Source organism: Pezoporus occidentalis, unplaced genomic scaffold (assembly GCF_034315485.1).
Source record: "Pezoporus occidentalis ecotype Australia unplaced genomic scaffold, CSIRO_AGI_Poc_V1 ctg7, whole genome shotgun sequence".
In the NCBI taxonomy this organism is placed as follows: Eukaryota; Metazoa; Chordata; class Aves; order Psittaciformes; family Psittacidae; genus Pezoporus; species Pezoporus occidentalis.
In genome coordinates, this window is record NW_026916052.1 from 2,046,528 (window position 1) to 2,072,448 (window position 25,921).

Below are 25,921 nucleotides of genomic sequence, written 5' to 3' on the forward strand. Positions count from 1 at the left end.
TCTGACCTGCCTGGTTTTTCTGATAAATGGAGCTTGGAAAAGATCCCTGCAATTGAGAGAAAGAGAGATATTTTTCAGGGGAAAGGCCTTACTGCTGCTGTGATTATTACTTAGGCTTGGCCATGGGGCTGATTTAAGTGCCCATCAGTTTGTAAATGGTCATCTTAAAGAAAAAAAAACTACCAACAAAACAAAACAAACAAACAAAAAAAAAAAAAATGGCCCAGACTGAAGCAATCATTCCTGCAAATTTTCCATGATTCTTTCCCTGCCAAGTTGCAATTAATTTTCCTTCTATTCTGTCAAGGACATTCACTGTATAAGCTGAAATAGTTGCATGGAATATTTGTTTAGGAACTGCACAATGGAAAAAGCAAGAGCAATAGCCACAGGAAAAAGAAGATGTTACAGATCTGAGCATGTGACACTTGAAAGCATGTTATTTCCAATAGAATTGGAGGCAGTTGGGCTAAGATGAATATCTTTTATGGAGCTGCTACAATCTTTTTCTTTAAGAGAAGAAACCTGGATGAGGAAGTCGCTGTTTCTGCTTAAGCAACTCTTTATTAATTGCATGATGTGTCTAAGAGGCTGTTTGACTTTAACTACCTAATAATACTATTTAGTTGGCTGAAATTGTCTAGGCTGTTTAGAAGCAATTTATCAGGATTCTACATTAGGTATGTAAATGTGTGTGCAATTATGCATCTCTTTTAATATTACATTGTTTAGTCTTTTCTGCACGGGAGAAACTTTTACTCAGATCAGGTTAAGACCAAAGTTTTCTGCTTGCTATTTGTGAAAGCCTGCCAGCAGCACTAGAAAACAGATTGGTTCACCTGTTTCAACTGCTTGCCTTTATTTTAAGCCTAAGGGGTACAACATAAGAAAGCAGACAGGGACAGGAGGTCTAAGCAGGCATGCAGATTTTCACCCCAGCTGGCTGATGCTCACAACTGCTGCTTCCAACAGCTTTGAGAAAACTCTGGGTTTCCTTCTGTTGCAGTCTGTTGATAGAGTTATCCCTTTCACAGTAGATTTTGGAGATCCAGAAAGTGAGTGTCACAGTGGTAACAGGAAACTTCTGGAGTTGTCCTCATGTCAGTATAAGATAATCTCCCAAGTGGGTTGGAGGGTGAAATACTCCATGGCTTTTCTGCACAAGTGGTTTCTGATCACATCTCTTATGTGTTGGCATAATTTTGGGGAATTACTGTTAAGTACTTTTAGCTGAACTAAACTCTGTTTTCTTTCTCATGGGGCAACTATTAGAAGCTTCCGACCCTCATACTTAGGATTTATTCTTAAGTAAAGAAAAAGCTTTCCTGTCTGTTTGGTACCCCAGATCTCTGTTGAGGTGAATGTTCTCGTTACACTGGTTACAGTGGTTATTTCTGTCAAAAAAATGGTTTCAACAAATCATGGAGGTTTCAGAAAATCTTTTCCTTACATGAACAAGTTGGCAACTCAGATTTCTGGGGGAAAGAATGTACTTTTCATGTTTTAACTGATTTTAGTGAACTATACTAAGCATTGAAGGTCTAGATTGAAATTTTCAGTTCAAGTTCTATTTTATCCAAATGTATTTTCTCATTCTGCATGTAAAATTAAGTGCTGTATCTTGAGGAAGGAAAGTCTAATCTCCGTGCCAGAAATGATGACATTGTTGCTTTGGTTTGATTTCTAACTGTGGCACTATTGACGCAGCAGAATAGGAGGACTGCTACTATTTCAGTTAAAGCAGGTATTTGCTGAATAGTGGAGAGCAGAAATAGTCAGTGAAGCATTCATCCAGTTTTATTTGGAACTCTAAAAATCTGAATTTCATCCTCAGAAATATGCAGTAGTACTCTTCTGAGTTTTCTTAAAATTGAGAGTCTTCATTACCCTGAGTAATTCTACCCTAAGATGTGCTCTAGCTCAAGTGCTCTCTTCTGCAAAGAGATCAGTGTAGGTTTAATGTGACTTTTAAAATGATTCTAATGCAAGTGCTTCATGTGATAACTGCATGCACAGTAGACTTATCCTCTGTGGAAAATTTGAAAGTTATCAGAAAAAGATAAGAGTATACTTTTTTTGGCATGTCTTGTAGCTGTCTAGATGCATTACCAGAGGCTCACAATAGAGGTTTTAATTCCTTAGGTTCCAGGAACACATACACGGTGGATTTATTGCTTCAGTGCTGGGCACTAGTGATGAAGCCATCTTGTACACCTACCATTTGAGAAACAGAGCTGGAGCACCTCTCCTGTGAAGATAGGCTGAGAAAGTTGGGCTTGTTCAGCCTGGAAAACCTTATAGCATCCTTCCAGTACCTAAAAGGGGCCTACAAGAAAGCTGGGGAGGGACTTTTTACAAGGATGTGTAGGGATAGGACAAGGGATAATGGCTTTAAGCTGAAAGAGGGTAGATTTAGATTAGATACTAAGAAGAAATACTTTACTGTGAGGATGGTGAGATACTGGAACAGGTTGTCCAGAGAACTTGTGGCTGCCCCATCCCTGGCAGCGTTCAAGGCCACGTTGGACAGGGTTTTGAGCAACCTGGTCTAGTGGAAGGTGTCCCTGCCCATGGCAGGGGTTGGAACTGGAGGAGCTTTAAAGTCCCTTCCAACCCAAACCATTCTATGATCTGGCCTTGCTTATCTGGTGCAGGAATTATAGAGTTGGCATGGGCTTTGTTTTCCTTCGGAATGAGTGAAGTTACTATGACACAACAAGTTTTGTTTCACAGCAAGCACTAATGTGTGTGATGTTATGGGTGTGTTGTATAGAAAACACTGTAGGTTCTTGGGACTCTGTAGGGTGGGCAAAGGGCAAGAAATGCATTGCCACCTCACTCTAATTCCAGGAAGTTGAAGGTGGTGTGGTTTATCATGCATGTTGGAGATGTTAAAACAGGTGTGGAGCAGCCTTTTATATAGGCAGACACAAAGTTGTAGAAGTTCAGGTAACAATGTGTAATCTTCCGCTCTTCCCGTAAAAGCTAGTTTGATTAATTATGCACGGAGTATGGAATTACTTGCTGAATTTGCTACAAGTGTATTCTAGCTGAGTTTATTCCCTCTGCAGACAAGCCTGTTAAATTTTTACCTCTAATATCAAATAAAGCGTATGTAAAGAAATACATCACTCTTGTGTATGTTACTGCATGAATGGTGATTGGTATTGTGACCTGTCAGGCTGTAATGCTTTCAGCATAAATTCAATACACAGTGTTTCCTAGTACTATTAGTTTCTAATACAATGAGACTAGTGTATTTTTTGGGTTTATTATCAGTGAATTTAAACAGTTTATATAGCCCTGCAGGAATTATTTTGGGATTTGCTTATTTTTGTTGCTTATATTAACTTCAGGCTACTACACTTGATGAAAAATGAGTTGACATAGGTGGAATATTTCATTACCTTTATGGTTTGGAAAGATGTGTTTCTACTTGTAGTTGGCTCAACATTGTCACAGTTAAGTTTGTTTTTCAAATTCTGAATGTTACAATCCTTACAGCTTCTCACTAGAGCAGAAAACCATTTTCATCTATGAGCAGGACCAGGGTGCTACAGGAGCTTTAAAAGTAAATGGAGAAGTGGATGCATGCGTTCTAAAGAGGAGACAGATGGTAGCCTGTGAACCTGTGCATTTTAATTAAAAATATGCTAGTTTGCTTAGATTTATTGAATGCTTTTAATGTAATATAAGTACTCTGGTTTCATACTCTGTTTCATGAAAGGTATTTATGACATACTGCAGTTATGATAGTCTGACTTTCCTGAACCTGCCTATATCTGACACTGACATCTTAGTGTACCAAGACAATTACCAAAAGTGGCAAAAGAGGAGTTGATTATAATCTCACCTGAAAACAAGGTAATTCATTCTTCTGAGGTAGACATAATGTGTATATGAGTTTAATGAAGGCTGTCTGGTACACCTGGACTGTAAATATACTGTGTTCAAATGAAAGGGTATTATGTCTTTATTATGTCTTTCAGGTGTCAGCGGAAACAATGGCGGATAGATTTGCCAGCCACTAGTGTGGTGATCACCTTTCATAATGAGGCAAGATCTGCTTTGCTTCGAACTGTTGTCAGGTACACCTAGGAGACCTTGATTTTATTTTTGGTTTTGGTTTGTTTTTTCTCTTTTTTTGGCTAAAGGCTATTCATTTGTGTCAGATAATGGCTTATGATAAGGAAGGGAAGTAACAATCCGTTATGCTTTTCTAAACCAATTGCTGAGGGGAAACATGAGTCTTAATTTCTATGATGCCTTCAGATCTTATGTTCTGAAATAGCAGTGTTAAACAAAATCTCTCCTCTTAACTACAAATACATGAACGTTATTGGTTGATGTTTGGAGGTTGGCTGTATAATATTTTCCAAGAAAATGTCAAGATGGTTTCTCAGGGATATTTGAGCTGAAGATACCTACAAAACTTCCATGTTACAAGTTGTCTAATGCACTGATTTCTGAAGACTGAAATTTTCTGGGAGAGTGGACAATTCTACATATGCCTCTCTTCACAAACAGTTCCCGTGAGAATAAGCCAAGCTCGTATTTTTGTTGAAAATGGCATCCTGGGCTTGGTTCCACTGTGGCTTAACAAAGTAACTGGTTATATGATGTCATTGAAAATTAAGACTTTTTAGTATTGAATACTTTTTTGTCTGTTTCAGTGTCCTTAAAAAAAGCCCATCACATCTTATTAAGGAAATCATACTGGTGGATGACTACAGTAATGATCGTAAGTACATTTACAGGGTCCTAACTTTATTTTCTTTATTCTGATAAGACTTTCTGTAGAGGCTAGTAGGTGACTTTAAGAATTAGTTACTTGAATAGGAGTTTGCAAACACGAATCCAAAATCAGGTTTTATTTCTTTCATACCTGTTGTTGTGGAAACGTAGAGTTCTGATAAATGTTTCAGGTACATTTTATTGCTTCCTGTTAGCTGAAAGAACAGAGTGTGTAGTTGAAAACAGCCTTTCAATAGTATAATATGTGATGTGAAAACAAACCCCATGGTGCTTGCAGCAAATATTTTTGTAGCTCTGCTTTAAATGAGTTCTGGTCTCCATCAGTCTCTTGGAAAAATTGTTAACAAATCCAAAATTGTTACATTGCAAGTAAAAGACAGACTAGGGACAGTGTGGGCCCCGTCCAGAAGCTATCAGGAGAACTGGCTACCCTGGATTTGGAGAAGGCTGAGGTTCTTCATGACTACTTTGCCTCAGTCTTCACTGCCAAATGCTCTGACCACACCACCCAAGTCTTGGAAGGCAGACGCAGGGACTGTGAGAATGAAGGTCTTGGGCCCACTGTAGGAGAGGATCTGGTTCAAGACCATCTTAAGAACCTGAATGTGCACAAGTCCATGGGTCCTGATGAAATCCATCCGAAGGAGGTGGTCCTGCCCCTCTACTCTGCTCTCGTGAGACCTCTCTTGGAGTATTGTGTGCAGTTCTGGTGTCCTCAACATAAAAAGGACATGGAACTGTTGGAACAAGTCCAGAGGAAGGCCACGAGGATGATCAGGGGACTGGAGCACCTCCCATGTGAAGACAGGCTGAGAAAGTTGGGGCTGTTGAGCCTGGAGAAGAGAAGGCTGCATGGAGACCTCATAGCAGCCTTCCAGTATCTGAAGGGAGCCTATAGGGATGCTGGGGAGGGACTCTTCATTAGGAACTGTAGTGATAGAGCAAGGGGTAACGGTTTAAAACTTAAACAGGGGAAGCTCAGATTAGATATAAGGAAGAAATTCTTTACTGTGAGGGTGGTGAGGCACTGGAATAGGTTGCCCAGGGCAGTTCTGAATGCTCCATCCCTGGCAGTGTTCAAGGCCAGGTTGGACAGAGCCTTGGGTGGCATGGTTTTAGTGTGAGGTGTCTCTGCCCATGGCAAGGGGTTGGAACTTGATGATCTTAAGGTCCTTTCCAACTCTAACTATTCTGTGATTCTATAAAATAAGTCAAGATTTTTATAAGTACTAGGATATCACAATACAAACTTAAAACATTTGAAATGGACCTCTGAGTAACATTTCCTAAAGGAAGCTGATGTCTATACTTGCATTGCTAGTTTATCACAGGTTTGGGATAGGCTTAAACCTTAATGTTGTTTAAAAAGTGAGCTTTATTATATAGAAAGAAAACCACTTAATCCTATTTTATTGCAGTATAGAAGCTGTCTAAAATGAGCAAAGGGAGTATCACTAAATAAAAATATTACAAGAATTATACTTGTAAAAAAATAGCTTTAATTAACATAATGAGAGGGCTAATTTCTTAACCTGGTAATTTTTCTTCATTTCTGGTGATACATGTAAATACTTTGTTTTTTTTAAGCCTATATATTGTATTTAGCTATTTATGACTATAAAAGTTTTCTACTACAAAGCTTTTGCTTTTCTTTGGTAGCCTGTCTTATAGTGCCATTCAGTGTTGAATATCAAAGTTGATTTGTTTGTTTTTGAATTGTAGCTGAGGATGGTGCTCTCTTGGGAAAAATTGAGAAAGTGCGGGTTCTTCGCAATGATCGCCGAGAAGGTAGGCTTCATCTGGGGGGAGAAAGATACAAATTCCATTGTGCTGCCATACCTGTTAATCTTCATCAAGCTTTTTAAAGGAACATTCTGCTATATACATTCTGTATTGAAGGGGGTATTTTTACTTTATAAATCAATGATCTGTTGGAAGGAATAAAACCAAATGCATCTGTGGAAGTCAAAACAGTGATTCTAATTAGTTCTGGTTTGTTGTGTGCACAGTTGCCCATTGGCGTTCATGCTGAAAGCTGACTTGAGAAATTGCCTTTCACCCTCAACCTCTCCTTTCTCTTACAGTACTGAATCCTCAGTTAAGCTGCTCCCATTGTATGTAAGGTCTCACTGTAAACTGTATGAACATTTGAAATGATCCAGCTTAAAAATAGCCCTCTCTATGGCAGGTTCCCTTCCTAGAGATCATTTTAAGAATTTAGTTTATGGACAGCCCAGTGAATACTTTGTTTTGGCAGACTCGAGAGGATTTGAGCTGCTAACAGGGCCGGGACCAGGTGTGTCCCATTTGCTGAAGCCATGTAACAAACTCGTCTTACACTTCTGTTTTCTGTTTGTTGCTTTCTAAATTACGGTTTCATATCACTGAGCCCTTCACTCAACAATTTCCTGGCTGTGGAGCTTAAAGTATTAGATGTAGGCAACTGTTATTCTACAGCTGTTTGAAATAATAACAGAGTTGACAATTGAAATAGCTTACTGAATTAACAAGTATGTGTTTTGCTTGTGTAATTTTATAAGCACTGTATCTTCTAGGCTGCTAGCCTAGCCTGGGGAGCAGCTAGAAACATCATACTGTCAGAAACTGGAAATGACATGCACAAAGCATGTGTTCTCCCATAATTAAAGTTGTTGCACACTGATGAGTTCTTTGTGTTTAAATAATTAGTTTGGAATATGCTCATGAACAGAGGCATGTTAGGAAAGGAGGCCTTTTATGACTTGCCATGGTTGCTGTGTTCTGAGCAAGTTAATGTCATTTTTATGATCAGAACAGGACTTAAAGATGGAATGGAATAGTAAGGGAAAAAGCAGACTGAAGTAACACTTATATTAGTTTTTTAGTAATTATAAATATGTTGTACTACATATACAGATTCATATTTCATTTTCAGATATACTGATGCATATTTTTAAGTACAATATGACAAATTTTTTACTGTGTCAGAAAATAGCTATTTACAGGTTAAAGGTACAGTACTAGTTTAGGTGGTATTTTTATGACATTAAGATTAAATTATTATCATAGGACCTTGTGTACTGTGTACAAAACTTGTGTAAAGTTTTGCCCAGTCATCCGTGTGTGCAACCAGGTGATAATTAAAATGCTGTAACATTCCATTTTATTGCTGATTTGATATGCTTGAGTTTGCTACTTTGCTTTTCATTTTCACTCTAGGCTTCTATATACTAATTAATTAAATATACTAATTGTATATCGGGCACATACAAATTAAAATTTAAGAGGATCAGTGAAATCAACCAGTGTAAAATGCTAAGAGTAGCACAGCAGTATGAACAACAGAGGGAAGCAGCATGTTTTTAAACAAAAATTAAAATAAAAGGATGGTGCCTGTGGAGGGGATAACACAGAGTGCCTTGCTTTCAGAAATGTGATATAGTCTCATGTGTAGGGCCAGAGTCTGTCATGGGAGCAGATGCATTTTGGAGGGCATGATAGTCTACAGAATAAATATTCAGTGGAACCTTCTCAACTCTTTCAGTTCTAAGACTGAATGTGATCGTAGAGCACTCAATGACCCGAGTGGTCACCTCCATTTTTTTTCCCCTTAGATCTGAAATTAGAAACACTGCTGTATGTTTTCTGTGGAAGTAGAGCAAGAGAGTAGGTTCTATGAGATTGTGAGTTGGAAATAATAAGCTCTGGAAGGAGGAACTGAAAAAGTAAAACAAACTTAGCCAGAGTGCATGAGGATTGGTTTGATGTAGAAAAACTGAACAAAACAGGTTCAAAGGTTGGAGCCTGGGAGACAGCATAAAAACAGGGAGGCACAGTTAGCTGCCAATGTACCACAGATAAGGTGTAGAAGTACTATCCAAGAGTATCAGCATAGCGCATATCTGCAACAGTGAAGTGCTCACATTTGGAGTAAGAGATAATACAAGGATCTTGATGATGCTGTTGCTGAGTGTTGGACAGAGCAAAAAATGTTTTTGTCTTGAGCATCTTGTATTCTATTTGGCAGAGTCCAATTTGCAGGTTTTATTTTGTAAAGGGGATAGAAAGAAGTGGGCTTGATTCTTACAGTGTTTCAGTTGGGGGGGGGTAACAGAACAAATTTATTGGGAAACAATGTAAAGTCATTACTTGGCTCTGGTCTTGAGTGATAATGAAATGATGAATTTTGAGGAGTAGCAGAGGAAAGCAGGGAGGAATTTTGCAAAGAAATTAGAGGAAGCTTGCTATTGTTTTGTACTGATGTATATGACGGTATGTTCTGGAGTTTGTGTGTATGTATAGCAAGGGCTTTAAGGAATGGTGAAGTCATCCAATAAACAAATACCAAAAGAGAATGAAGGAAGGAAAGGAACAGGGTAAACCAGTGGGGGAATCTGTGTAATTGAGATATAGAGAATAACCTTTTGGCTTTTCCAGAAGTTTCTTCCTAAAGAAATATTTTCAAGATAAGATTAAAAAAGACATGTAACCACCCCCCCCCCAAAAAAAAAAGCAAACCAAAAACAACCAAAAAACCCCCAACCAAAACAAACCAAAAAAACTACAAAACAAAAGATTTGAAAGAAACACAGGGGGAAGCTAATTAAAAGGGAGGGGTGAGGGGGAGGCTCTCAGACATGAATTAATTCTTCCTGGAAGCAATTGATAGAAGAATGGACACACTGATGAGAACCAAGATGGTGGGTGGTAAAAAGGTGGAGAGTATAAATTAATAATTGTCCTAAAAAATATAAAAAGTATAAATTAATAATTCTGTCCTAAACTATAGGAAAGGGGTTTGGTTTTAGGACCAATCTTGAGTAATGTTTATCAGTATAAATATCATTTCCTGTAATATCATTTAATCTAAATACCAAATACTGCAATGCAGCTGTATTTGTGTATTGCTTGTTTTTAAAAGGTACTTCAGTTCTCTTGGTTAAATTGATTGAGACCTGTAGACTAGGGTGCAATAGCTTAGAAGCTTGCAGGCTGTTTTGTATGAAGTAATTGTTAACTACTGTCTCATTTTGGTAATGAAACTAGTGTGTTTGTTCTGTCTGAGTTAGGGTAATTTAATTCACAACTAACTTGGAATGCAATAGGTTCTCACTACTGTGTTTTCCTCAGTAAGGACTTAAAACTTTATATCTTTACTTCTCAGGCTTGATGCGCTCCCGTGTCAGAGGTGCAGATGCAGCACAGGCAAAAGTGCTGACCTTCCTGGATAGTCACTGTGAATGTAATGAACACTGGCTGGAACCACTTCTGGAAAGAGTAGCTGAGGTTAGTAAAGAATTTTAAAGTAATTTCCTGAAGGAGTAACTTTTAGATTTTAAAGCCATCTGTTTTATACTACATTAATTTTATGCATTTTTATAAGGAAACCTTTTCTCTGAAATGAGATGATGGAGGAGATCGGAGTATTCAGTGATTAAAACACATTTTTGTTCATTTAATGTGTGAACGTTGGAGCATAAAATCTGAATATTTATTGCTATCTTTATGAGCAATTCAAATATATGCTTCTTTGGTTCTTTAGGGACCTCCTCAGTAAGTGTTGGAAGTCTTTTGAGCAAAGTATAGTTCTCCTCGACCAACATCATCTCAATGTAATTCAGTTTATCTGAGTATTTATGCCTCATTGAGATTCAGTGTGATAATAGGAAATTGAGCCAAAATCCTCATGGAAATCATCAGGGACTGTGGGCTCTCAGCTTCTGTGAAAATGACACTTAGTCTGTGTCCCGGAAAAGCAATTGAGAGGATTGAGAGTGAAAGTGTAGTATTTTCTCGAGGGACTAGTTATACTTGTTAACTTCCTCTGGAGAAACTCAGTTGAAGTGGAAAGTGAATCAAGTGTGATCCCCAAAAGCACTGGGGAACACTCAAGACAATAGGGTTTTTCTTCTTTCCTTAATTGCATTCCCTTTCTGGTAAACTCCGCTTCCTCTAAGGGGAAGCAGTTAATTTCAGAATGCTCCTGATCAAAATGGTGTTGCTCTAAGTACTGTGTCGTTAATGGCCAGGTCTTTGCTCATCCTACCTATGCTTTCCTTTGTACTTGCCCCCAGAAAGGAGAGGGGGTGGAAAAAGGAAGGTAACCCCATATATTTGGCATGCCAATAGAGAAGCTGTCAATTGATGACTAATTTTCCTTATTTTGGTGGTTCTGTGATGCTTTATAGAATCATATGTATAAATCATTTAGGTTGGAAAGGATCTTTAAGATCATGTCCAAACTAGTTAAACTAGCACTGCCAAGACCACTACTGAACCATGTCCATAAGTGTCATGTCTAGATGTGTTTTAAACAATGACAATGCCTTTTAAATACCTCCAGGGATGGTGACTCCACTTTCCTGGGCAGCCTCTTCTAATGCTTGACAACCCTTTTGGTGGATAAATGTTTCCTATTATCCAGTCTAAACCTCTCCTGGTGCAACTTGAGGAGATTTCTTCTTGTCCTATCACTTGTTACTTGGGAGAGGAGACTTGACACCCAGCAACCTCCTTTCAGGTAGTTGCAGAGAGGGATCAGGTACTCCCTGAGCCTCCTTTTTTTCCAGGCTAAATAATCCAAGTTCCCTCAGCTGCTCCTCATCACACTTGCGCTCTAGACCCTTTGTTGCCCTTTGTCGGACACACTCCAGGACATCAATGTCTGTCTTGTGGTGAGGGGGCCAAAATTGAACACAGGTTTTGAGGTGCTGAGTACATGGGGCTGATCCCTTCCCTAGTCCTGCTGGCCACACTGTTTCTGATACAAGCCAGGATGCCCTTGGCCTTCTTGGCTGCTTGGGCACAAGCTGGCTTATGTTCAGACAGCTGTCAACAGACACCTCCAGGTCCTTTTCCGCTAGGCAGCTTTCCATCCACTCTTCCCTAAACCTGTGGTGTTGTATGGGGTTGTTGTGACCTAAGTGCAGGACCTAGCACTGAGCCTTGTTTAACCTCATACAATTGGTCTCAGTTCATTGTATTCGTTGTGTATTTCAGTAATACTGTAAGTTGCCTAATCCTATTTTGGAGCAGAAATAACTAATCAGCTCAAAGCTGGACACTGTTAAAGGACCTAGAGCTTACAAAGCCTTTGTGTGAGTAATGTAGCAATTCCTTCTGGTTTGTTGTGGTTTTTTTTTCCCTGTGTACAGTGCTACAGGCTCGAAAGTATTGGAAATTTCTCTGTAAAAGAAATTTCTCTGTAACTAACTAGAAAAATAAACTGGAAGGCATTAAATGTATTTCGAAAGGAAGTTGAGTATGCCTGCAGGTAAAACACTAATGGATTCTGGGATTTGGGAACTGTTTTCAGGCCTTTTTGTGTAAATGCTGAATGTAAACCCTCTTATTAAATTGCTGACAGTTTTGTTAGGACACATCATTATATGTGGTATACTTGATGCGAAAAACTGGTGCATAATTTGCTTTGTGCAGCAGCTACTTTTTAGCAGCACATGCGTTAGTAGATCCTTCAAAATTTGCTCCTCACCATTGTCACTATGATAAACACTAATTGTGTCTCGTTGAATTGTTTTCACCTGTATGAGTACAGTTTTTCATTCCTAAAAGTTTGATGTACTGTTAAATAATTGGTGTGGAATTCCAATTTACTTTTATCTGGGACTAGATTCTCAACCAACAGGCATGGGGATTGATGGCATAGCTTCTAAGCTTTCTGCTTGTTCAAATGATTAAGGCATGGATAATGTTTACATGTAGTATATGATAGTTCTTTGTTATTTTAAATGGATTGATTTAGCTCACTGTGCAGACAATCTGTTACTTGCTGTTAATTGGGAGCGTTTTCTTGATAGTCTCAGTGACAATAAACTGAATAGATATGAAGTCATTTCTGCTCTGGGCTCAAAGGTGACTTTTTCAGGTCAGGACTAATATGCATTAATACAGTATTTTCTGATGTGCTGCTATATTTGTTCTGTATATGGTGGAAAGTGTAGGTTTCTTCTTTTCTCCATTTGGTCTAGAATTGCCCTGTTGGCATTTCATTCTGTCAGACTTTTGGGGGATTAGTTGTGTGTGTTACAGTTTAAAAATTTATGGCTTACAAGAAACAGTCTGAATTGAATGAACTATATATTACTCTATCTGATGTGTTGTAGCCACTTCAGAAATCTGTGTTTCTGAGATCTTGCTTGTTAGGAGCACTTGAGACATCAAGCTTTCCTCTTCAGCTGAATGATGATCCATCCCACAGTTATTTTTCTTTGAGATGATTTCCTGGTAAGAGTATCTTAGTCTGTTGACCGTGCTTGCTTAGCATTTCTAGAGGGGTCTGGAACTGGTGGGGATTTTTCTTCAGAAATTTGAACAAAGGCTTAAAGCAGAAGCAACATACATACAAGGTGAGTATTTGAGTTCATACGTGTACGGATACCCAGATACATTGGAGCTGGTCTATGTTCTCCCTCTTTGTTCTCTCACAGAGAATGTTTTTCTGCTGGTTTCCTAAGGTTACCTTTTATACCCTCTAGACTTGTGTGTGTTAGGGGAGATTAATGAGGAGACAGTAGGGGTTAATCCTTTGATTTCCCCAAAAGTCAACATATTAATAAGCATACAGAGTCTTGAGAACACTGGTAGCTACTAGCTGTTTCATGAACATTTGTCTACCTGGCTTTTTCCATTTCAAATTTCTAAGCACTTTGACATTCTATTCTTGTAAATCAGTTATATGAGAAAAAATAAGAATTTAAAGATTCTGTTGCAGAACTGTTCTAATCTGTTTTCATAGCATAACTGTAAATCCTATATCACTTTCAGGAAGGTATTTTTAAACAAAGAAGATATTAAAAAGCAGGAAGATCTAAGATTAAGAAATGAGGTGTGGATCCCTTTCTCATATCTGATTTTTGCGACCTTGAATGAGTCAACTTTTAACTGCCGCAATGCTGAAAGGATATATTCATATTTTATCTTCAGAGTCTTGTGAAGCTTAATCTTTGAAGTGTCTTGAGTTTGTGGTTTGTTTTTTTTTGGGGGGTGGGAGGAAGGAAGCAATGTATGCACAATCTTGAGGATAATTTCTGATGGTTTTATAAGAATAATATATAATAGTCTAACTGTCTAGAGCATGCATAACTTCCTAATGAAATATGAAGATAAAATTGTCTGCTACAGACTTCCAGGCAGTAGAGACTTGCAGTATTCACAGGCTGTTTCTTTCCATTATCTTCATCAAGGTGCACATGGTTTTACAATTGTATTTTCCATGATAAGTTATGGTGTCAACCGCTCTGAAAGATTTCTAGTTCAATCACCCTGTAGATAAGTAAGTGTCTTCTTGTAGGATAATTTAAAGGGAGCAGCTGCTTTTTAGTGTTTTAAGTGAATTAACTCGCTGTACTTGAGAGACTCACAAGCTCTTTTTAGCAATCTCTGCATTAAAAACTTTGTGGTGCTCTGCAAAGCATCCCCTTCAGAATGTGCAAGTCTTTTGTCTGCTTTGCTGCTAGAGCAAATCTATAATTTCAGATCATGACAGGAACAGCATGTTTCCAAGCCAACAAAGTGGGGTTATACAATGAACTGAATGCTCACAACCTGGGTATTTGTCTGTCAGAGAAACAAGTGGAAGTTGTTTAAATAATGTATTAGGTGTAGTAAGTGGTGTTAGTATGGTGTTGCGCTGATATTAATAGAATTAATCAGACCAACAGCAAAAGTTTGAGGAAATCCTAAATGCACAGCCACAGAGTCCTACCTACTTACTCAGCATGGGGGAGGCAAATTGAAGCCTAACTGAAGCTTTACCTGATGTGACACCTAATAGTTTGGGCAACTTTTACCACCAGGGTCAATTGTACCAAATAGAAGCATTTAAGAAAAATGCAGGGTTTTGTCAGAAAAGTTTTTCTTTAAGATGGGCATAGATGTATAAGCCATCCCAGTCGCAGCTAAGGAAAGAGGGGGAAAAGAAAGGAAGGATGGTTTCAGTTTTGTAATTCATGCTGATATTGTGAATAATTAGATAGGCTGGATAGCTTGACTCATAAGTAAAGGAGTTTCCTAATTCTCATACTGTATACAGAATGCCTAAAATAAGGTCATGGGTGCACCTGAAGTGCTTTAATGGTATAGGGGGGCATACCAACACAATTAGTGTTTTGCAGTGAAGGTGTAGTAAATTGTAATTGCCTCTCAGCTACAACAGTTAGCAAAATTGTATGCTTGCATTACAAACAGGGCTACAGCTAACAGAAGCAGAAGTTAGAGGTGATTGATGGAGGAATAGGATAGATTGGTCTCTCTTGTCCCTGTTTCTAGTTTGCTTTAGACTAAGCTTAGTGGCAGACCTGATTAAATTTTGTTATATCCTGCATAAAAGCACATACTTGTCTCAGATAGTATAGCCCCAGTCATACTTAAAGGAACGTAGAAATCTACAGTGATGCTGGCTGTGAGCCAGCAGAGCGCCCAGGCAGCCAAGAAGGCCAACAGCATCCTGGTCTGTATGAGAAATAGTATGGCAACAGGGCCAGGGCATCGATCCTCCCCCTGTACTCGGCACTGGTGAGGCCGCATCTCAAATCCTGTGTTCAGTTCTGGGCCTCTCACTACAAGACAGACACTGAGGTGGTGGAGTGGGTCCAGAGAAGGGCAACAAAGCTGGATGAAAGGTCTGGAGAACAAGTCTTATGAGGAGCGGCTGAGGGAACTGGGGTTGTTTAGTCTGGAGAAGGGAAGGCTCAAGGGGGAGCTTTACTGCTCTCTACTACAGCTACCTGAAACGAGGTTGTAGTGAGGTGGGTGTCAGTCTCTTCTTCAAAGTAATAAGCGATAGAACAAGAAGTAATGGCCTCAAGTTGCACCAGGGGAGATTTAAATTGGATATTGGGAAACATTTCTTCACAGAGACGGTGATCAGGCATTGGAACAGGCTTTCCAGGGAAGTGGTGGAATCACTGTCCCTGGAAGTGTTCAAAAACCGTATAGGTGAGGCACTCAATGACATGCTTTACTGGTGGTCTTGGCAGTCCTGGGGTAATGGTTGGACTTGATGGTCTTAAAGGTCTTTTCCAACCTAGTTGATTCTGTGATTCTGTGAGTCTTCAGCTTTTAGCTTAATCCTCAGCTCAGCTTCTCTTGAATTCACTTGGATTCTCCTTTTGGCTAATACAGAAGTTAGTGACCTTTTGCTCACTCAGGCAGAATGACCTAGTAAAAGCCAATTGTAATTAGGGCTTATTAAAATCAGCATAGATTGCATAATTAAGATTCAATAAATGAGAATGGGTGTTTAATGTCCTTATTGGACCAAGCAAAGCATTTGACTAAGAATTGCTTCTAAGTCTCTTGTTATGAGCTCAAGCTATTCTCATATTAGTCAGGTTCCAATCTGTTCTGTGTGATACTCATTAGCAAAGGGATGCGTTGCTGAACCGCTGTTCAGAATATATGTATTGTTGTTTGAAGACATACTTATGGAATAAATTCTTAAGATGGACATGTCTAGGTTGGTATGGTTTATAGCCATGAGAACTGTTTCTCTGTAACAGAGATAGCAAAATTTCTCCTGTTCAAAACTGGTTTCTTTTACATTCACAGATTTGGTGATACACTGTTCTGAAGTTATCTGTGCTCCTTGAATGATGTTAACTTGTGGAGCTCAAAATTCTATTTTGAAATCAACCAAAATGCTATAGAAGTTACGCTTCAGTGTGTAGATGTAATTTCTTTTTTTTTCCGCAGTAAATCACGGAGACAAACTAGCTTAACCATGATACTGCATTTCTAATATTAGATAAGTCTCATTTTTTTTAGAGTACATTTTTTTAGAGTCTGTGATCCTACTGGATGATGCATGTGGAGCTGTTGGAAAGATTTTTTTGTTTTATTTTTCTTAAACTGTAACATTGCTCAGAGTAGTATATGAGATCATGGTTGGCCAGGGAAATGTGCTATCTGTACCACTCTAATCTTGGCTGCTGGAGGTTAATAGCATTCATTAGTCTGAGGTGTTTTTAGGTTCTCTTTGCTATGTAAATATCTGATTGTGAAGTGTGATTCTTCTAGTGTTGAATGGATTAGCATAAACCTAAGACTTTTCTGACTGCAGAAAGGCCTAAGTGTTCCATAAAGGTTGAAATGATAAGATTCTAGCATACTGCGTGGCTAGGGAGATTTGCTGTGGAAAATATGAATTGCCTGGATGCTTCTTTTCTTTGAGCAGGTTTAAAAGTAAGAATGGAAGCGCTGTGTGCTCGAGTGCCTTTAGAACTACAAGTTTGCTGCCTTCTTCAAGAACAAGTCAGAAGAGGGGGATTACTTAAATATAAGTAGCCTAGCACAGAAGAGTTTTCCCAGCCGTATTGTGTGGTTTCTCCTTTATGAAGCAGTGCTGAGCAAGGCTGTTTGTAGCTCAGGCTATTCAGATCCGCAAGTTGAAGTAGGGGGAGAGCTGGGGAAGAAGTGCTAATGAAATCCTGCTGAACTGTTCAACATCTCATTCTGCCTGAATCTTTATATATTGATTTCATTATTTCAATATTACTTTCTAATATTTATTTTAGGACAAGACCAGAGTTGTGTCTCCTATTATTGATGTAATTAATATGGACAACTTCCAGTACGTGGGGGCGTCAGCTGATTTAAAAGGCGGTATGTACCTGTACTGGAATATAGATTTAAAACAGAAAAAAGGCATCAAGAATCAAAGCTCATAATCACTGCAATTGTGGAATGGGCAGTTAATGTACTGTTCTTCCCTTTCATGTATCTAGTTTTAAGTCCTGTAGGTCACTTGTTTATAGGCTTTGATTTTAATTGACCTTACTGTCCTCTGCTTTAAAACAGTTCATCTTTATTATACTAATCCTTAAAAGTTTATGCTGCCTTTTACCAACGTGCAAGACTTCCTCCGATGTTTGTAGGATTGTGTAAATGTGTCAGAATAAGCTTATGGCCAGAGCTTATGATCCTCTTTTTAGATAGGACAGGCTTTCATTGCTCACTAGCTTAGAAGCCCACCAGCAATGCGGTGCCTATGAGTTTTTATTTCAAGATGCTGGTTTGCTTAAAAAATTAAACTCTTCTGAATAAGCAGAAAGCTTTGGAATGTGTTTAAAAGAGAAATGTTTTTGTTAGCCATGATCTGGAATTGTGAAGAGGGTAACATGTGACCATGAAAATTTGTAGTGTTTAAACATTTACCATTACAAAATTCCCTGTTAAATTGAGTTTAGAAGTACCTCAGTTTCTCTACATCTAGCTAGTTTAAACTGTTGACAGCAGATAGTAAAAAGACTTGTGAACCCCCCCAATAGGAATAAATAAATAAATCAATCCTCCCCTCTGCTTTGTCAAAGAGAAGGAGGACAACCACACTAAAATCCTTACTTATTACAAGTTTCAAGTTTTTAAAGCTTTTTTTCCCTGTTAGCAAGACCCTAGCATGTGAAGTAGCTGTTCTCAGCATGTCCTTCCCCCCCTTTTTTTAATAATTGTTCTCACAATGCTGGAAACTGAACTGGCTGCATAAAGATATAAGATGAGCCATGACATGGAAATTGTACAGCGCTGTTTTCACACTTTTTCTGAATAGGCTTTCTTGAGCAAGGAATGGAAAAAACAATTTCAAGTCTGTTCTTTCAGTTACTAGTCTCTAACTGGCCACCAAGCATTGTTCCAATAAACTATAATAAAAGCAATCTTTGTGTAATGTTGCATATGCTTCAATTCATCAGTGATATGGAAGTGAGAGGTTTTGTATCCTTTTAATTAACATTTTGAAATAAGACCTACAGTGCATATATTCACAGTATGCTAATGTATAGTTCTGTGCTATTATCTGTGTGCCAGCTTTATTAAAACCTTACGTCTTTTACCCAATCTATTCATATACTTAGAGTATGGAAATCTCTGTACCATTATGTGGATCTTATTGTTGTCTGCAGTAGGAGGAGGAATTCTTTCATTGAAACCTTTGATTGGTTCCTGCAGGGTTCATGCTCTTTAATTCTTCCCAAGTGAAGTGGGAAAAGATTTAGAGATCATTTCACTTGTTACTGCTTTTCATGCTTCATCTTTGGAACTAAGTTTCCCTCTTTTTTTTTTCTTTTCTTTTTTAAACCATCTTAGTGCTTATTTTCTCCCCTCATACACAATAGCAATAGGTTATTTATATATATTTTTTTTTAAAGTGTATGTGGCCTCTGTACTTCTGGATTGAGGAGTGTGAAGTAGCTTTTTTTTTTTAATGCTAACAACAGAAATTTTGCGTGTACCAGTGTTTAAAGCTATCTGGGGGTCTGTTGAAACATGAATAATAGATTTCTCTTCAGTTCTCAGAGGACAGATTACTATGTTAGAGGCACTACTGCATTTGGCATCCCAGGACACTTTTCACTGGGGCCAAGTCTAAACATGGAAATCAAACTATGCTTTCAACCTCAGATACAGTATCTGTGTGAAGCATGGACAGCTGGGACAGCATTTGTCTGCTCTGTTTTGAGAGGGCTTAATCACCCAAGACCAGGAACCCAGCAAATGCTACAAACTTTTTAAAGTGGACAGAGCTGAAACAATTTGCAAGTCTGGCCAGCACTAAATCCATGCACTTCATGTTACAAATTATTTTTGAGGAGGGATTTGCCAAAGTGTTTATGCTGCTCTGAGAAGGACTTTAATTACTGGAATAAACTGTAGTTAACCAAGATCTAATAATTTAGAGTATGCCTGCAATGCGGTTTACACTGGATAGAATTTCATATTGGATATGCACTTGTGTTTAAAAATACTTCTTTTACAGAGTTACTGATATTATCTCATTGAATGCAGATTTTTCCCAGAGTCAGTGAAAATGGAGACGGAAAACTATTTTTATGGGTAGACAATTCATACACTTGTTCAGCATTTGCAAGAGTGTTGTGTTCCAAAAGAGACCCCTTGTGTTCACTAGAGTGTATGTAACTCTATCTCTACCACTTCTGTTGGAGAACAGTAGGGTTTTTTAAGTTCTCCCAGATGCAAGTAATTTTGCTGGGCATGTATGATGAAATGTGACTTTTTAACTGCAGCGAAATATTGGAGCTCATTTTACTTTCCATGCTGGAGGCTTTGCAGTAATATAGATTGTAGTAATTTTACTGTTTTGCTACTTGGAGTTTTGGAGTAGTTAGATGGTCTTTCATTTTTACAGTGCAGCAGTTCATAAGATACTCAAACATGGAGAGAAAGAGTTGGCATGCATTCTGTGAAGACTGTTTAGGATAATTTCTGTAATTAGGATATTTCTGTATTTGGTGTGCTTGAGATAAATATCTTGTGAGTTAAACCGAAAACTGTTTAGTTTTCAGCTCTCCACATTAATCATTACTACACATTTGCGGATGCAGACAGATAGTTTGTAGGACTGTATTTGTTGTCTGTTTACCTTAGCTTTTCCCCCATTTCCCTATAATGCCTTATCTTTATGCTGGATAAAGAAAACTATTGACATCTGTGCACCAGAGATCTGGAAATCATTCATTACATGACCTCATAGGATCTAAATGTGTTTGGCAGCAGGCACTTCATATAAGGCTGATTTGTGTCTCCCAGGTGTACAGGGAGAGGGCTATGGACCTTGCATAGTTTTTAAACAAGTGTTCATGCTTATGGGCCTAACCCAGCTCAAAAACTGTTACGAAGTGTTTCCTATAGGAAGTTTGTCTTATACCAGCCATGTATCGCTGCCTAAAGCAGGTAATTCAAATGGCTGTCAGCTTTCGCTGCTCTAGGTGACCTATCAGTCTTGTTTATTCTAATGGTCTTTATGTGCTTCTGTGCTTAATTCGTGAAAGGACCAGACCAACTGTTGCTGTGTGTACATGCATACACGTGCATACGTAAGGGAAGTAAGATTTTGGTCCTCTAGTGGTTGCCTCAGGTTTAAAAAATGATGCGCATGAAAGCATACAGTGGGAGAAAGCAGAACGTTACATGAATGTTAATAAGAGAAGTGGGATGTAACCTGTTGTGACCTGTATGATAGAGAGCTCCTGCTGATGGAGGACTACCAAGGGTAGTGCAAAAAGCCTGTAAACATAAATATTTGATGAGAGTTGAAATGCAATTGCACTGTAAGGAATGCTGGAAACATTTGTAGTGGCTGGAAGATCTTAATGTGATAATTTATTTGATGTAAGGGTAATGAGATGTGTATAAGGCTTTTGCTTTGTCACTTGTTGACTGGGTTTCTTACTTTGTGTAATAGATGGCAACAGGAGAAAGCAACGTTATTTTGTATTTGAGATTTACTTTTTTTTTATTGTTCTATTATCTTCTTTACCTTTCATCTATTCTCCTACTTGTTTATTTTCTTCCCAGAAGTTTGTACAAGTTTAAATTTTTAATTTAAATTACAGTTCCCAGTGCTTTCAGTTAACATTTGTTACTATGAGTTGAATGATGACCACAGTCTTTCTAACATCCTACTCTAATATTTTCTTCTTGAAGGCTTTGATTGGAACCTGGTGTTCAAATGGGATTACATGACACCAGAGCAAAGAAGAGCACGACAAGGAAATCCAGTAGCTCCCATAAAGTATGTCTGTACCGCCACGTCTTTTCTCTATCAGCATGTAGTTTTCAGCAAAAAAAAAGTTAGAAATCATGTTCTCTGAGTCAGAGAGGGGATCTTTACTATAGCTTCTCTAGCACTGAAATTTCCTTCAAATTTATGTAATGTTATGTGACTCTCAAAATTTATATTTAAAAAAATACTTTAAAGCACACTGATAGACAATTTACTCTTCACAAAAAGTAGAACCAAAACATAGTTGGTATGTCTTGAGGGCTAAAAATAGAGTATCAGTTTTAATGTTTTATTGCTGGCACAAATTGCCCCACTTTACATAAGGAACTGGTGAGCCAAATGGAGATTCGGGGACTACTTCAGAAGGTGGTCATAACACCTTATATGCCATAGGAATGTGTGCAGGCAACATTTAATGTGTTAGATGCACAATTAGCATTTGAAAGCATTGCAGTTTTTTTTGTTTTTTTTTGTTTTTTTCCCAAGGATGTATTAACCTTGAGATGCAAATAATAGTTACCTCCCAGCTCATGGTTCTGTATTTCATGCATTGTTTCTTGTTTTTTTAGGACACCCATGATAGCTGGTGGCTTGTTTGTGATGGACAAATCCTATTTTGAAGAACTAGGGAAGTATGACATGATGATGGATGTTTGGGGTGGAGAAAACTTGGGTATGTATATTATTTACTTTGGGATCAGTCTTGAAAGTAGGTTTTGTCGTTGCCTTTATTGTCAGAGTTATGGTCTTCCTGATTTTGTGCAAAGAAGTTTAAAACCAGAGTTAGATCTTCACATGCAGTATTGGCAAAATCAAAAAAGTTTATTTCAATGGAGAAAAATAAAACAAGGTAGGAATTATGTGCTAAATATGGAAGAATAAAAGTATTTGTTCATTAAGCAGGAATCTTTTCACTTTTATTTTTTTGTAATGGACTTTGGTTGATAAAGAATTACTGAATGTAGATGCACAATTGCTTTCAAAATGGCAGTCTTGTTTTAATGTTGTATCCTCATCTAAAGTTACTAATCATAGACTCATAGAATAGTTATGGTTGGAAAGGACCTTAAGATCATCTAGTTCCAACCCCTCTGCCATGGACAGGGACACCTCACACTAAACCATGTCACCCAAGGCCTCATCCATCCTGGCCTTGAACACTGCCAGGGATGGAGCATTCACAACCTCCTTGGGCAACCCATTCCAGTGCCTCACCACCCTTACAGTAACAAATTTCTTCCTTATATCTAATCTAAACTTCTAGTCTAAACTTCCCCTGTTTAAACCTGTTACCCCTTGTCCTATCACTACAGTCCCTAATGAAGAGTCCCTCCCCAGCATCCCTATAGACCCCCTTCAGCTACTGGAAGGCTGCTATGAGGTCTCCACGCAGCCTTCTCTTCTTCAGGCTGAACAGCCCCAACTTTCTCAGCCTATCTTCATACAGGAGGTGCTCCAGCCCCTGATCATCCTCATAGCCCTCCTCTGGACTTGTTCCAACAGTTCCATGTCCTTTTTATGTTGAGAACACCAGAACTGCACACAGCACTCCAAGTAAGGGCTCATGAGAGCAATAAGAGGGGCAGGATCCTGTTTAAATGCTGGCCATGTAAGGCATATTTTAAGATGTTGCTGAAATTAAATTGTGAAAAGTAGAACGCAGGAGTTCATGAGTTTAATGTTCTTGCATACATCTTAAAAAAATCAACACTTAGCTGACTGAAGAATAATTTATTTCTTAATAATATCATACTGCCTGGCATCTGAACTAAGTAACTCTGTACACCTGCTTTGGCCCTATGAGATAATTCTGGTTGAGAGGACAATTTTGCCCTAGTTCCTCATTTTCAGATGTTTCAGTGAGTTGTGTTTAGGGAAGAGGGAGGAGTGGCTGCAAGAACTTGTATTTTAGCCATTTCTTCTTTGACCTTGTGGTTAGATCTGTCTTTAGTAGTGGTTGTTTGGTTTTTATTTTCTGCATTACAGTATTAAACAAAGTTTTTCTCCAGTTAAGAATGGTATTACTTGTATTAAGATAAAAAAGATTTGAGAGGAGCAGAAGTCTACAACTTCTCAAGACTTCCAGTCTGTCATTACTTTAGTTTTCTAGGGTAGAAATGCATCTCAGACATTCGAAGTGGTGTGTTTTAGGATCAGCTCTAAGTCTAGAAACTTTTCTACGCACGTGATAGCTGCAAAATACTAAAATACTTTCAACTTGTAAAAAGCTCATGAGTATTTTGGGTTGCTGAAATATGTTTATGCATTGAGCATATGCGTGGCCTGCCAGGAAATGTCTGCTGTAGAAAGTACACTAAGTATGGAGGCATGGTAACCAAATGCTTAACACTCCTTTAAGGAACTTCAAGCTTGGAATTGGCATCCTTGCAGTCCAGTCTCTAACTTTTCTATGCAGTGTACCCAAAGAAACCTCTGATGTGTTTTGAGCAGTTACTTCCTGTCTTTCTTTTTCTCACTGTTTTGGCTGTATGTTGCTAAATTGTATTAATATGAATATCATAATTTTTCATTTTTTTTAATGTCCTGGAAAGTCATTGGATAAACTTACTACAGCAATACTTGCGCTCACTTTTTTGCCACTAGAGCACTGAAATATTTGGTTAGCTTCAAGCATGTACTTGAGTGACTGAGTTTTTTTCTGGAAATTTAGCAGCTGCTTTTATGCTTTGATAATTGAGGCCTTGATAGCAGGAAAGGGCACAAGCAACAGCTCCCCAGTCAAGGTGAGAAGACTACATGTAAAAAGCTGTCACTGCTGCTCCTGCTGCATTCTGTTCCCCCTCCTTCATGGGAAGGAGGAGATGGAGACTTTGGGGTGCCTTCTCTCTGCTCCTTGAAAAGGCAAAGTCAGTCAGTACAGCAGACAGCTAATGATTTCTTCGTAGCTGCCAGACTAACTGATGACAAGTAAAAATCACATGGCATATGATTTAATTGGCAATAAATGACACATGCACCAGATACCAGAAATCTGTGATGTGCAGTTTAAAATTCAACATAGCGCTCATCAGGCCTCTTTACTCTCAAGTATATCTCTGTATCAGCAACTTCATGTTATGTGCAGATAACCTGATAGAGGGACTTGCAAAATAGTTCTGGATGTTATTTTTATGCTTTATAAAACATAGCATTTTTCTTTCAAGCATGTGCAGAGCAGCTGGTCTGTAAGATTTTGTTCACATTAGTATAATGTCAACTTTACAAATTTCAAGATGGACCTGCAGTGTTTTGTCTAAATTAGCAAGGAGAGAGCTTTTGCCATGAAGACCCAGTTTTCAGATTATTGCTAGATGTGACTGATAATGTGTTTGCTGTACAAAACATGGATCAAAGTTTGTTCAGTCTTGTGTTGAATTTGTAAACTCTAATTCTAAGACTCTTTGCAATGCTTTTTTGATAAGCATAGGAAAATTGGAGTACACTGGAGAACAGGGTGGACTATTTAGAAGGTTTGGGTCTAAGTTGAAAACTTAGGCTTTTCTTAATTTTGCTTAAATCGGGAAGCAAGTAAGACATTTCCTGTCTTGTGTATCAATGACACACTACAATAAAATGAGCAGTCTGTTACTGAGAGGTCTCGCACTATCTCATGCAACTGAAGAATGTTTGACATGCTGTTTTATGCCTTTTTAATGAAAAACTGGGTCCACTGAAATTGTTACAATAGCAACACTTCTCCCACTGTTTGAGCATGGCAAAAAAAATGTCTTAAAGCGGTTTCTGAGTTTTCTTGAAGTTGTAGTTGATGTACATTACTACTTTAAAAGGCTTTAGAATCCATGTTGGTGCAAGTAAAAATTAGTTTGCTTCTCTCTCTACTTAGTATTCCTTTGCTGTCTTTCCCATAGAACTATTTTTCATCATTTTCAGTTTTATTTTGGGGATTTTTCAGAGTCTAAGGTGTGAAAAATATAGGTTGATATTTCTGGGAGTTTATGGAGGGAGAATTAATCAAATTAACATACACAGTAGAAGCAGCTATGCCTAATGAAAAGTTGACAAAAGATATTTCTAAATTACTTCTAAAACAAAAATACTTTTTCAATGCCTAAATATATTCAATAGGTGACAGTGACTCTTTGGATTAAACCTTCAAATGTATCATTTAAAAAAGAGTGAGCTTTAGGCATACCACATTGACCTTTATTTTTAACAAGAATCTCACTTTAACTCATTTCAAAGGTGTGTATGTAATAATATACATAATATAAATATATGTAATAATACTTAGATTAGTCCGGTACTAGATTTCAAGCATTTGGTCCATACTTGGTTTCCTAATGCAAAACCCTTTGTCTTTGAGATCTCCCTGTCTTTCACTAGGCTGTCCTCACCAAGTGCAGCATCCTGTCATGTTGAGCTAATAACTGTATGAACTGTCTAGCAAAAGTGCGTAAAACTTCAAAGTGGAACAAGAAAACTGTTACTGCTCAAATTGTGAAAGCAGAGGCGTATGGGACAAAATGAGCTAGATATGGGGAAGCCTGCAATCATCTATATATGTATAAAAAAACCCTGAAGTCAGTACTGTGAAAAATGTACAGAAAGAATGTCATGTTCGGTTGCTTTAAAAATTACTTTTGCCTCTTGTCCCATGTTCATCCAAGACCATAAGTTACTGGCAAAGAC

At 38.2% G+C, this 25,921-nt stretch overlaps 1 protein-coding gene across 2 annotated transcripts in view; it reads left to right on the plus strand.

The window, feature by feature from the left end:
- GALNT2 (polypeptide N-acetylgalactosaminyltransferase 2) overlaps nucleotides 1-25,921 on the plus strand; it is a 101,869-nt gene that overhangs the window by 60,851 nt on the left and 15,097 nt on the right. For both annotated transcript variants that reach the window (XM_062641773.1, XM_062641774.1), the window contains exons 4-10: nucleotides 3,990-4,088; nucleotides 4,674-4,741; nucleotides 6,478-6,543; nucleotides 9,899-10,020; nucleotides 17,268-17,355; nucleotides 21,193-21,280; nucleotides 21,841-21,944. In XM_062641773.1, the coding sequence (XP_062497757.1) occupies nucleotides 3,990-4,088; nucleotides 4,674-4,741; nucleotides 6,478-6,543; nucleotides 9,899-10,020; nucleotides 17,268-17,355; nucleotides 21,193-21,280; nucleotides 21,841-21,944 (635 nt within the window). The remainder of the gene's footprint in view (nucleotides 1-3,989; nucleotides 4,089-4,673; nucleotides 4,742-6,477; nucleotides 6,544-9,898; nucleotides 10,021-17,267; nucleotides 17,356-21,192; nucleotides 21,281-21,840; nucleotides 21,945-25,921) is intronic.